Source organism: Diabrotica undecimpunctata, unplaced genomic scaffold (genome assembly GCF_040954645.1).
Source record: "Diabrotica undecimpunctata isolate CICGRU unplaced genomic scaffold, icDiaUnde3 ctg00000601.1, whole genome shotgun sequence".
NCBI lineage: Eukaryota > Metazoa > Arthropoda > Insecta > Coleoptera > Chrysomelidae > Diabrotica > Diabrotica undecimpunctata.
Genome location: NW_027311909.1, coordinates 120,688 through 135,185, shown reverse-complemented (window position 1 = coordinate 135,185; position 14,498 = coordinate 120,688). Strand labels below are relative to the sequence as shown.

General features: G+C 31.3%; 2 protein-coding genes across 2 annotated transcripts; one reads left to right on the top strand and one right to left on the bottom strand.

Moving 5' to 3' along the window:
• Positions 1-383: 383 nt before the first annotated feature.
• LOC140431241 (uncharacterized) lies at positions 384-960 on the bottom strand. The gene is made up of 2 exons (XM_072519177.1): positions 592-960; positions 384-533 (listed from the first exon to the last, which is right to left on the bottom strand). Exons 1-2 carry the CDS (start codon positions 820-822, stop codon positions 384-386), a joined length of 381 nt encoding a protein of 126 aa, XP_072375278.1. The 5' UTR covers positions 823-960.
• Positions 961-9,324: 8,364 nt separating this feature from the next.
• Positions 9,325-12,687, top strand: LOC140431242 (uncharacterized). Its single transcript, XM_072519178.1, has 3 exons — positions 9,325-9,984; positions 10,042-10,470; positions 12,166-12,687. Exons 1-3 carry the CDS (start codon positions 9,591-9,593, stop codon positions 12,498-12,500), a joined length of 1,158 nt encoding a protein of 385 aa, XP_072375279.1. The 5' UTR covers positions 9,325-9,590; the 3' UTR covers positions 12,501-12,687.
• Positions 12,688-14,498: the final 1,811 nt, after the last annotated feature.

The window sequence follows — 14,498 nt, the reverse complement described above, 5'->3', positions numbered from 1 at the left end:
CAAAACAATCTCGAGACATTATACTTTTTATCGAATTTGTATACAAAATGTCGTTACTCCAGTATGCTTTTCTTCGAGGATATTTGACTAATCCCATCCACATAATAATGCCAAAAATTTTTTCCATTTAAGAAGTATTTGTGGGAACCCACTTCTTTTTGTGTTTCCTCTTATTTGACTATACTACAGTATAATTTTGTAAAATCTGCTGTACTTATAAGTTGGTTTGTTCAACTATATATTTTATTATGTCGTCAGTAAGAAAGATGAAACAATCATATGGTTCTTGATCTATATAATTCTCGTAATACGAAGATTTTATTCCGTCATTTTCTACACTGTAATCCAAATATTTTCAGCGATGTTACATCAACTTCCCTCCACTAAGATTGCTCGCTATGACACACTTCTTCAGTAATTGTGTCCATATCAATTACTTCTTGTATAGTTACATCAATAATATTTGTTTGTTGTTCCACAGTCCTTGTTCCTTGGATTGAAATAGTTTCATGTGAACCAGATTCCAAATCGATCTACAAAAAGTTTACCTGTTTATTGTTGACAAAATAAAAATAAAGTTCAATAACTTACGGTTGCAGAAACCACATTAGAAGTACCTTCGCCAGATTTTTCATCATTTCTCTTGACACGCTTTTTGGGAACTGGCTCCTCGTAACCATCAGAAGAATACTCATTGGAAGATTCAGGTTCATATTCTTCCGACAAATAAACGTCGGCAAATTCACTTTCATTGTCCTCATCAGACATAATCTTATCCCAAATGGCTTGCAGACGGCTCTGTTCTTTTTCATAATCTCCCATATTGCAATAAATGGCACGATAACAACACTCCGTCAGCAACAACTAATAACAACTAAGACTACTTCTAACTTCTAACTAGACACAGAATAAAAACGATCTGCAAATTCAGTCACCCCACTACTGTTCCAAGAACCATGAATATGCATTTGGCGCGAAATATAGCGTGTGGTACGCGTAACAAACCACGCCGGCTGGAATAAACAAATTAATCCTTGGCCGGCGTGAAACAAACGTCTTGCCACAAAGTATATTCTAAAAAAAACTTATGATATATTTAAATCAAACAAGAAAAATTACTGTGGCATGTTAATTAGACAAAAATTAATCTAGATACATAAAAAAACCGCCGACTGGGGGTATATTTATTATTTATACAGCCGTACGCAATGTGTTAAACAATGCTTTTAGAACGTTCATTGAATTAAAAATAATATCAGCTTATAGTTTGTATTCGCGGCAATCTTTCGACGAAATGTAATAGAATAATTGACTGCTTATTGAAAATTTTCACAAGCTTTTCCTCACTCAAGGTCGTAATACCCTGATAAACAATTGAAAAATCGATAATAACTGATTCATAACTAATTCATAATAAATTATAAACTTTAATCATAGGCGTGACCAGTTTTTTTAGTCTGGGTTTCAATGCTGAAAATCGCGACGTAGCCCCCTATTTTTTTTTTAAATTTCCAACAATAATATATTCATATACGAAAAACCGTTTAGAATTTTTTAAAATAATTTTTTAAATTCAAAATATATTTTGACTGTGTTTATACCAAAATATTACGCGAGTAAAAGAAAAACTGGTGGTCACATATATAATAAAATACCTACATTAAAAATTAAAATTGACGTTAAAAATGTATTATAGCAACACATTACAACTACACTATCTTGCTATATATCTATATAATATACAGCAAGTTCTTGTTCAACAAAAGGGAACCATTAGATGCTCCAAACGGTCTTGTTGCATTGTTGCTTTGCTAGCTTAGAAAAAGTTCTCTCATAATTACAATTTGTTGCAGGAATTATTATATATTTTACCATTTTTCTATTATTAACTGACACCTCCAATCAAGCCAGTCGAGAGCTTTCGAAGATTTTTTTATCCTGAATTTTTACTTTTTCCTCTTCTTAGAAGTCTTACTTCAGCCAAATCAAGCTCGTAATGACACCTTAAATTTCTATATTCACAATCTCTCTCCAGATGACCACTCTACATAAAGAGCAACTAAAAAATTCAGGAAACTGACAATAATTTCTCCTATAAGAAAACCTGATAGAAATTGGGCGCTGATTGACAATGAAAAAGTCAATTTATTTGCAGAATATTTAGAAAATATATTTACTTCAAATTTAGGTCAAAACATGAATGATGATGCAGTTAGCAAATACCTAGATGTACCCTGTATTTAATAAATATTTCATATTAGTGGTTATTTGTAAGCCTGGCTATTATGTTCTTTTAAACTTTTAAAAAACATACTAACGAAACTCCATGTATATTATTCGGTAAACAAATGAAATATCAAATACTGCTTATTTTTACTTTGAAAAGAAATCGTCTCTTTTTTCAAAATAAACAAAATATTATGTAATTCCAGACTTTGTACCGCGAACAAAGAAACAATGAAACACAATTTTCTTAAATCCAGAACAAAAAGTCGCATAAAGTGATGGATGGCAGAAGTAATGGATTAGATAGTCAACTGCTACATTTATTTACAATTGAATGATATATTTTTTCTCAACACTCCTTCCAAATCGTAACTTTCTTTTCTATTTATCGTAGGTCTACAATTTTTTCAACATCCCTTAAATACTTATAAAATTTATAAATTTCAATAATAACCAAACAGTTCACATTTAAAAAAATACAGGATCCTAAAATCATCACACTTTATGATATTATATAATTAAATTCAAAAACAAAAAAAAAATTACAGCAGTAGGAATCGATCCAACTCTTGACTGTTGAAATGTTGAGCTTCGTGAGGGCGTTGGTGCTTATCTTATAAACCGTCGACACTATTTTCATTTCGTTTAATACTTATATCAGGTCATTTTTCTTTTCGTCGTGGGTACTGATATCACGGGATAAGATTTATTATATAATAACTAGTTAGGAAAACATGTGCAATAATATAAACACCAGCTGGTTTCGATGTGATCCACACTTTTTGATTTTTTTTTGTTTTGATATAATTAAAAAAAATAAAAGCAGCTAGTACCTAAAGCTAATAAAACAAATGAACGTCGTAACAACCATATATATGGTGGTCCACCAAAAACCATCCACCCAGGTTTTCTTTTTATTCATAAAAAAAATAATAATGATAAAAAAACGCTCGGAATCTTAAATAAAAAGTGGTATCGTGTGACATTTTAAAAGTTATTAATTTTTTAACGATACTTTTTAACGATAAATACACGTTATAGAATAAAGTAAATATAAATATTTACTATTTAATATAAAAAAAATATATCACGTAAAATAAAGATGATTAAAAGCAATCGAAATAGAATTGTTTATAGTCACTAAGTTTAAATCGCAGCCAAAAAGAAAATATCGCCAATGTTGAAGTGCCCCAGGCCAACAGGAGAACCAGTGAAAACCGAGACGATTCGACTACTCGAAAAAACAGTCAACTTTAGCCATATTTTTTGACTATAAATAACGGTTTCATAAAAATAAAAATTATATCATCATAAAATATAGGCCTATGGCTATTGAATGGCACCAATTTTAATTCTTATTTGTTATAAACACATCAGATTTGATTTTTTAAAGAAATTAAGCTTAATTAATTAAGGTTTGAATTTTCTAAAATCCATTGCAAACTTGGTGTGGAGCGGATGCCCAAACAACAGTACTTTTTTATAGAGCGTATATAAGATCAATAATTGATTATGGTTGTACACTTTATGGAACAGTTAATAAAATTAACGTACGTAAACTGGATATTATACAAAACACAGCACTAAGAATGTGTATGGGAGCAATGAAATCCACACCTCTCGAACGCCTAAGAGCGGAATCCAACGAACCTCCCTTAGGACTCAGAAAATCATTTATAGCAGAAAAAATGATGGTTAAATTACAAACGACAGGATCACATATCATCATTAATAGAATATGATTTAACTAATCCTTTCTGGAGAATCAAAAACTCTCCTCCTATTTACGAAGGACTAAGAAGTGTGAATCCGCTCTAAACAACACAAATATATTTCGATTACATTAGCTAATTTGTTCTACGTGGTGTAAATATTCCTGATTACTCTGAATTAGCATCATATAATAATACAGTTATACGCCAAATTTTGGCAGAACATCAAAAATGTCACTAAATTTATACCGATGGGTCAAAAAATACTGATGGCACAGGTTGCGCGTTTACAACTGAAGCTAGAGCAATACAAAAAATGCCATTATTTTTATAGACTCGCTTTCAGTTTTAAAAAATTTGAATTCCAATACATCCAATCACATTATATTTAAAATTAAAAATATACTTAAAACTTTACAAGATCTTAATAATATTTAATAAAATTAATAATTTTTTTAAATTCTACTGGGTCAAATCACACGCAGGTATAACAAAAAATGAAGTCGCAGATAATATTGCCAAAGAAAACATACAAATGTAAGAAGATATAAATTGTAAGTCAATAGAAGAACATATAAATTTATCAAGACAAAAAATGTTGAAGAAGTAAAGATACTTTTGGCAAGAGTACTATTTTACAAATCCAAGTAGATATACAAAAACAGAAAAAAAATTGAGAAGAAATCCTTGGTACAACAAATATGATTACAAAGATCTAACCCTACAGAAAATAGTCTGGCGGTGTTAAATCGCACGATCTTGGAGACCACTTCACGGGTCCGAAACGTAAAACTATGCGGTTACCAAACGTTTCTTTCATAAATCAATTGTGACACGAGCTGTGTGACATATCGCCTCGCCTTGTTAAAACCCCAGCTCCTGCACATCATGGTTTTTCAAATAAGGAATAAAAAAGTCAGTAATCATGGCTCTACAGCCGTTACCATTGACTGTAACATTCTGGCTAGAATCATTTTTGAAGAAATAGAGACCAGTGATTCCACCAGCCCATAAAGCAAACCAAACAGTCAGTTTTATGGATGTAATTGTGCCTCAACATACACTTGAGGATTATCTTCACTCCAAATATGGCATTTTTATTTGCTGACACAGCCATTCAACCAAAAGTGAGTTTCATCCCTAAACAATCCCGTTGGGCCCATTCACAGAATCTACGCGTTGCTAGTTGATCGTGTAGTTTTAATTTTTGCACGAGTTGGATTTTGTAAGCAAACCAAGATCTTTTAAGCGAAAATTCAACTATAAGTCATTTTTATTTTACTCCTCATGTTTCTCCTAAATGTTTATACCCACACCATCCGAGGTCTACCTTGTGTTGTCAACACAAAAATGCCCTGATGTCCTGGGCTAGAAGAGTGTAATCCCTGTAAAATCTTTTTATTAAAATAATATAATTAATGATTTTGGCTGCATGGGATTCCTCCCTAATGCCACTTAAGAAAAACAAAAAAAGTGATTTGAATATGCAATAAATATATTTTTATAAAATTAGCTCAATGCAGGAAAAACAAGTGAATTTCTTTCTGTTTTATATCAAACTAAAAATAAATTAGAAAAATAAAATTTTAATTATTACATTCAGGAGTATAGAAGTAAAATGAATTAATAAATTTAACTTTATGTTTACCATTACTAGAAATGTCGGTCCTATATAGCTTTTGTATGTGTGCATGTTTACAGCAAAAAAAAACATAAAAAAGGAAATATTGAAAGGATATTTCACATAAAACACGCAGAAGTGAGATGTGCGAGTGATTTATCACGATAAAGAAGAAGCTGAGAACGTGTGAATGGGAGTTTGCTTGGAGTGGGAATATATCATTGAAACTAGTGCTCGAAAATAGTGGTCGTGAAAGAATGCAACATCTGTTACATGAATTTACGATCAAATTCTTTGTATTGTGGTGTACAAACAACGAATTCGATTTGTTAGGATTTTATTTCTGCTTTAGTATTCTTTTCTAATCAATATTTTCGGCAACGCTGCTTTCAATCGATACGTAAAACTATTCTCTTTGTCATATTTGAAAGGCCCAAATGGATACGCCATACATTTATTGCAAATCATCATCATCATCATGTGCAGCTTTATCAAATGTTTCCAATTACGGTGCAGCCTCCCTTATTTCAATGTTATTCTATGTTCTTATTATTATTCGACGATGTCTTAGTTATTCGTTGTTCTTGTAATTTGCGCTCATTTGCTCCCATATTTTTTTATCTTGTGCTATTTTCGAGACCACGTTGGTCCTGTTAATTTTCTTATATCATAATCCCATCTAAGATTCGGGCGCCTCTTTGGTCTCTTAGCGTTCCTGGGGTACCACATAGTTGTTCTAGTGGTCCATCTGTTGTCTGTTCTTCTTGCTATATGTCCTGCCCATTGCCATTTCAGGAATTTTATTCTTTGGATTACATCAGTCACCTGGGTTTGCCTCCGTATCCATTTAATTCTTTTACGATCCCTCTTTGTTATCCCTAGCATACATCTTTCCATTGCTCTTTGATCAAATACTCTCTTCTTAAGGTATAGTGGCATTTTGGACTAGAAGACTATGGAATTTCTTTCGAATGCTGACCACGCTTGTTTTATTCGTCTGTTGATTTCCGGAAGTAGTGATCCTGATTTATGTATGAGCTGTCCCAGGTATATGTATTCGTCTACTACTTCTAGCGAGGTTTCATTAATTTTTATTTCCACGTTGGCGATCAGATCATTGCACATTATTTTAGTCTTTGCTAGGTTCATTTTTAGGCCTACCTCATTGCTGGCTGTATTAAGGTCATTAATTTGTAGTTGTAATTCTTCAGGACTTCTAGCAATTAGAATGATGCCATCAGCGTATCTAAGATGGTTTAGGTATTCTCCATCTATACATAGACCTTGGTTGTTCCAGTCTAATTTCCGGAAGATATTTTCTAAGGTTGCAGTAAATATATATATATATATATATATATATATATATATATATATATATATATATATATATATATATATATATATATATATATATATGTATATATATATATATATATATATATATATATATAAGTTAAGAAACCAGAACTGCTAATTCAACTATAATAAAAGGACAGCGTCAGCAAGCCACACCTCGGCGTCACCGAGCTTATAAATTTACTTTTGCATTGTATAGACTCACTCTTATTTTGCATTTTACTGTAGTAAGTAGTCCCTTGTAAATAAAGTTATTTTTTAAAAATATCGTTCTTGGACTTAGAAACATCATTTGGCGCAGTCAGTACAGATTTTCGGGAATTACGTTGCTAACCGTTACAAAAATCGAACAGTTTCGCGTAGTTTTTCGTTTTAACGATTTACCGGAAAACCGAACCTTTTGTGAAAGTGTCCAAGATCAGCTTTAGACAATGTATCACCAAGACCTGGGGAAAGAACAAAATCGTCGAACCCTGTAGGCAGCAGATTTAAGCAGTAGTTTTAACAAGACCTGGGAGAAGAACAAAATCGTCGAATCCTATAGGCAGAAATGCTGAAAATCTACATTTTAATGTAAGTGTTTCCTATTTTTTCCATTTTATTTTCCATTTTATTATTTCCATATTTGAAAATACTTATAGTCAGAGAGCTAACGAGAGTAAACAATTTTTAAAGATTTTATGATGTTATGAGATATTTTTAATAAGAGAAAGATTATTATTACTATATTATATTATCATATTTTTGAAAATATTTTATTATATTTAAGTTGAAAGTTTTATATTGAAACATATTTTATATTTTATTACAATTTGATATATTATCTAAATAAAAAGAATAAATATTTAATGAGTGAAACTGATAGTAAATTAGATTTAAGTAGCCTTGTAGCAGAATTAAATTCAATTTTAGAACCAAATAGCGATAAAAATAACGAAATGGCTCAAACAAACTACCAATTGTTAAAACTTTACTTAGATTCTATCCCAGCATATGATGGTAATCCACATACCTTAACCATATTTATAGAAAATTGTGAAAATTTAATAACTAATTTTGCTAGCCAAACAGACGGCACCTTAAATACATTTTTACTTCGAGCTATATTAGGTAAATTAAATGGAAGAGCTCAAATGTGAATAGGTTCTAGGACAGAATTAAATACATGGCAACTCGTAAAAGATGCCCTTAATCTTAGTTTTGGAGACCAGAGAGATCTCCATTGCCTTATCCAAGACCTGATAACGTTGAGGCCTTTTAAGAATGAAACCCCTTATAATTTTGGCATGCGATGCCAAGAAACACGTAGTTTAGTAACACAAATATTAAATACGCTTAATATTAATGCACAAGAGAAATTAATTAGAATAAATAGTTACGATGACTTATGTTTAAAAACTTACATTAGAGGCTTACCCTTATCGTTACAAACAAATATACGATTGAGAAACCCAGACAGTTTAGAGAAAGCTATGAGCTTCGTTATCGAAGAAGAGAATTTTCTATATTCGTTACAACGTGGAAATAATTTAAACTCACAAAATTCTTTTAGACCATCATCGAGACATAACCCTACGAGAAACAATAATCCTAATCGAACTTTTATTCCTAGAAATAAGTTTCAACAAAATCGCCCTAATATGAGATTTCCACCTTACCAATATCAAACCATCAGACCGCAATACCAAAATAATAATTTTTATCCCAACAATACTTTTCAACCACACCAAAATCACTTCCGAAATTTCAATAATTATAATTCTAATTTCAACCCAAGAAATTTCGACAATAATAATTCTAATTTCCGACCATGGAACTTCCATACTAATAACCCTAATTTTCAACAAAGAAATGTTAATAATAAACCCCAAAATCAAAATCAATACCAGCCAGAACCGATGGATACAAATTCACGAAATACTTCTTTAAGATCTAGACCACATTTTACCTCCACCCAATTATTTAATCAACAAATTAATAACGATCAATTACAATTCAAAAACCCCTTTGAAAATAATATTCCCACTGATTATGTACACCCAACTCAAAGTTCATTACCGCCTTACGATAACAATTATGAAACTCAATCCAGTCCTTATCGCAATCCAAATGAGACAAACGAAAGATCATATCACAATCCCACTCAAAATGTTGAAAACACAAATTTTTGCATGCGCCAAGAAAATTACAATCCGACATAATATATTTAAATACAACGATAGCAGATTTACCACATATTATTATTCCTGAACTCAATGCCAGATTTTTATTAGATACAGGGTCTTCCAAAAGTTTGATATCTCCACAGTTAGCCCATAAATTTTATAAAAATTTTATTTCTTACGAAAATTTTAATATACAGACGGCTCACGGAATTTCTAAGACTACACTATAATGCACAGCCTAAGTTTGGCGTGATTGGTCACAGCATAAGAGCTGTGGATTGGTCAGCATCTTCATCGGATTTTGAATTTTTCAGGTTATGTATCTCTCTGTTTGGCGCTTAAACATCTGTGATTAGGCGGTTTTATACCAATTTGCCAATAAGCAACCACACAGAACATTTCAATTTAAATTTTTCTCATTTATTTTTAAAAATCTGTTAAATTGTTTTAAAAATCTGTTCGTTAGAACACCATATTTAATTACCTAAGACTTTGTTTTAGCAAGCAATTATGGATTCTGTCTATCCATCTACTTCAACAAGCTGTGAAATTAACTCCGGAGCCTGCCATCTTTGCAGCAAAATATTTAAAAATGTGGAATTACGAAATCGTCATATCAAAGGAATACATAACATAGATATGTCGATTAAGAAAATTAATCACATTATTTGTCCCTTATGTGAACAAGAAACTAATTTCAAAAGCCATGAGAACTTACGAAAACATCTTAAAGGGAACCACCAGGTGAGTATTGAATTAATAACTTTTGAATTTTCTAGTTTACAAGAATATGAGACATGGAAAGACATGCAGAAATTTGAGACAAGTTATACAATGAATAGAATTGTTAATAGAAATGAACAGAAGACATTATACTATGAGTGTAACAGAAGTAACATTAAAGGTAGGTGCAATACTTTGTTACTTGTAATATTTAAAACTTATACTAATCTATATTTAGGATATAAGCCCAACTATAAAATTAGAACAGAGAAATCTGGTGGATCAATTAAAATTAAAGGAGTGTGTCCCTCCAGGCTGATTTGCAAACTGAGAGATCAAGGACAAGTTTCAGTCAGTTATTGGAAAACACATGCTGGACATAAAGAGGAATTAAGAACCATGCATCTGGCAAAAGCAGAAGAAAAAATGATTGTAGAGAAGTTAATATCTGGGGTGCCATCCAGCAGAATTTTAGAAGATTCAAGAAAATTGGAAACACCAAAACTAGAAAGACTTGCCCTATTAACAAGTAAAGATCTCTCAAATTTGTCCAGGAAGTATAATACATATAAGAAACGAGATCAAAATGATATGGTAGCAACGGCTTTAAAGGTTCAGGAATGGAATGCTAACAACAAGAATTATGCTTTCTTATTCAAGAAGGAAGGTAAAGACCTATCATTTTTTTATGCCTACTACAATTATAATTAATCCTATTTCAATTTGACTTGTGTGAATTGTTATCACTTGACTCATGTAACAAACCTTACTCTTAGCAGAATTAACAATATACATTTTTAAATAATATATCTCGTAAGATTGTAGTCATTGGTTTTTTACATTAAAACTAATTTTGTAATGGAGGTGCTGATTTATTGGGCAAACTTACTAGTTTTTTATTTTACTAGACAACCATTTTTGGGTCTTAGTCTGTTAAAGAATACTTCTCCATTCTGATCTATTTCACACTTTGCTCTTCCAGTTTTTGATAAATATGATATGTTAAATAAGAAGTCAACACAACAAAAAAAATAGGACTAATGATTACCTGTTAAAAAATACAATAAAATTTCAGTCTCTTACCATTAATTTATTATCTTTAATTATCTCTAAACTATAAATTTTTTATTTTTATTAGGAGAACAACATGATGTACTTAAAAAAGAAGATTTTGCCTTAGGATTCATGAATTCAGTAATGGAAGATAAATTAGAATTCCATAGCATAATTTGTATGGATGGTACACATGGCACGAACAAGAGGGGAATGGATTTAACAGTGGTGCTTATTAAAGATGACAGGAATACAGGATTTCCAGTTGCATTCTTACTGTCAAACCGATTGGACCAAGTAGTTCAAGAAGTTTTTTTAGGTATGTATTATATGAGTAGTGACAATTTATGACTGGTAAGTAAAAATAATTTTTAAAAACTTTTAGGTGCTCTCAAGAATAGAATGCAAACTGGAATTCATGCAGAACATTTTATGAGTGATGACGATAAAAAATATTATAATGCATGTTTGAAGATTATGGGCAACCAACCAAAGAGGCTTTTATGTACATGGCACGTTGTGAAAAATTGGAACATTCAAGGGAAGAAGAAAATAAAAGATCCAATTTTGAAGAAACAGATGAAAACTGAGATGAAAAGAATTATTAATGAAACGGATGAAGATAGATTTGTGGAGTTATGCAATAGATATATAATCAAATTACAAGAGGCAAATGAGATAGATTTTTTTAATTATCTGGCATGGTAAATAAGTATATGAAATCATACATTTTAAGTCATCCTTAAGTCTATTTTTTTTTGTAGGAATTACTTTCAGAATGAAGAGAGAATCAAAATGTGGGCTCATTGTTACAGAAAAAATTCAGGAATCAATACAAACATGGCGATAGAATCTTTCAACAACCTATTGAAGACCAACCACCTTAGGAGAAGTGCTGGGGTAACAATTGAAAAGTTATTGGACACAATAGATGATCTAGTTGACATTAAAATGTGGAAGAGGATTATAGACATCGAAAGACCAAATGCGAACAATTATCAAGATAGGGTTATAGCAAAAGCACACAAAATGGCAGAAACGATGAAAAACAAAGTGGAGGTTAAGAAAAATGAGAAGGTATATGGTCAATTTCAGGTAAAGTCATTTAGAGATCCTAATAAATTATATAATGTAAATATAAGGCAAGTATGTGAAAATGAATGTAAGACATTGTATTGTAGAGTATGTAAAATTTGTATTCATCGCTATCAGTGTGAGTGTGCTGAATATGTGGTGAGGAATATCTTGTGTAAGCATGTGCACTTGGTAAGAATGCACGAGGAGCGCGAGGGAACTAACTCTGTTTTAGATGATGCTGCAAGGTGTTTGGCAGAAACTTCAATTATCAAATCAAGGCATCAAGAGGAAATTAATGAGTTTGTCAGAGGGAAGGTAGAACAGACAAATGTGATCCAGGAAAACACCAGACGATGTCTTCAAAATGAAAACTTCAAAAATGTCATAGACAGCTTACATGACTTAGATGATGAAACTTATACACAATTACATGACAAATTTATGAGAGATGTTCAAGAAGCAAGACGTAAGGTGAAGAAAGAATTTCAGGAAACCCCTAAGGATATTACAAAGAAGCGAAAAATGGAAAAGCAGGAATATTTTCCTTCCAATAAAAAAAGAAACTGATTAAAAATTAAATTTGAACCATTCTTGTAGCTCACTTTATAGGCTTATTTACCTATTGCAAATTGCCTTTTGCATTAATTAGTCTTAGATGTCATAACTAACGACCTTCTTTTACAGATTCTTAGTTCTAAGACTAATTAACACTTTATTTTCAGATTCTTAGTATTAATATATCTAACCCCTTTCTTTGCAGATTCTTAGTTATAATACTAATCAACTTTTATTGCAGATTCTTACTTGTAATAAACATTTTATTGTATTTTAATAAAAGTATTTTTCCCGCTAGCTAGGGTTCATATATAACCTTTATGTCCACGGACCGTGATCCCTATATGCTCCGGTCCAACATAGCTATGGATAGTCCCTCATTCCCGAGGGTCAAATCCAGCGACAATTAGTAATATATGTAGTAAAATTTCATAAAATATATGTATAAATGCTTAGTTTAGGCCTGAATTTTAAAGCTGTGTTAAGTAATGATGTTATAATGATGTTATATTTGTATGCTTTTATATTAGAATTGCATTTTTAAATCGGGATGTACTGGGCCCTAGGCGAGGTTTAGAGGGGTTTTCCTTCGCCATTGCATCAATAACGCCCCCCCCCTCCTTTAATTTCCCAGATTTTTAATAAAGAATAAAGACATTTTAAACATAGCTGTTTAGTGTTTTATTTGGTTTGCAATAGTTATTTCCAGTAAACCTCTGCTTCATTTTGTTAACAATGACAATTTTTCATAGTACTCGATTCACAATATATATCTTTTTATTATCCTACATTTGTGGTGAAATCTAATATAATTCAGTGTTCTAAAAAAATGAAAATGGATAAATGTCAATTTGGATTTATGCAAGGAGGCAGGTCTACATCAGTAATTTTTATTATAAAACAGCTAATTTAACAATTTAGAATGAAAGAGATAGACTTGTGAATAGTATTATTAATCTTGAGAAAGCACATGATGAAGTTATCAGAAACCTACTGTGGCAGAGATTTAGTAGGAAAGGAGTGCCAGCTGAATGTGTGAGTGGAGTATGAGCAAGTAACAACTATAATAGTGTTAGAACTACTATATATAGTTAGAATAACTATTATAGTGTTAGAACTATACAATTGTAGGTGAAACTGGCCAATTTTGTGTGAAAATAGGGCTTCATCCGGGTTTCGCCCATATTTATTCTCATTTGTGCTGGATTAGATAACAACTGAACCTCCTTGGTATAGAGTAGCGGAGACAAGTCCTTAATGAAAAATGATTAAAATTAAGTTGGCTACAAACAAAATATTTAGAATATTCTTTTAAATATGATATTTCAATTCCAGATAGAGTAGTTGGCTTGAATAGACAAGAACTCACAAAAGATGATAATTTTCGGCTTTTAGGATCGGTATTACCGTTTTATTTATCATACTTCAATTAAAGATAAAGGAAAGAGGCAAATTGAATGATGTGTGATAAAAAAGGTACGAAGAAAACTAAAAGGTAATTGTATAGGACTGGTTTTAGACCAGCTATGATGTATGGTACTGAATGTAGGGCAGTAAAAATGGGGATGAACAGAAATTGCATGTTTTTGAAAAACCATAATCTCAGAGAAAAAGCGGAGAGGTACTTAGTCCCTGGAAGAGAACAGAAAAGTTTACAGGAAAATAATTAGAGAAGCCGATCCCACATAGAGAAAGCTAACGAGAATAATAATGGTAATGAATGTTCTAGAAATAAAAATAATAAGAAGAACCTCTAAATCTTAATTAAAAAATTACCTAATCAAAAAAAATTAAAACAATATCTATATATCTAATAAAAAAGCATCACTAGCATATCAAAATAAAAAAACACAAGTCAGAAATTAATTTTACCTACATAATCTCAAAAGAAAAAATAATTACATTTCCAATAAAACTGTAATAGCCAGCTTAATCCTAAAATGTGAATATCATCCGCTTTGTACCAATACCACAGTAGATTGCTACTCTGCTAATAAATTTTTTAGCAAT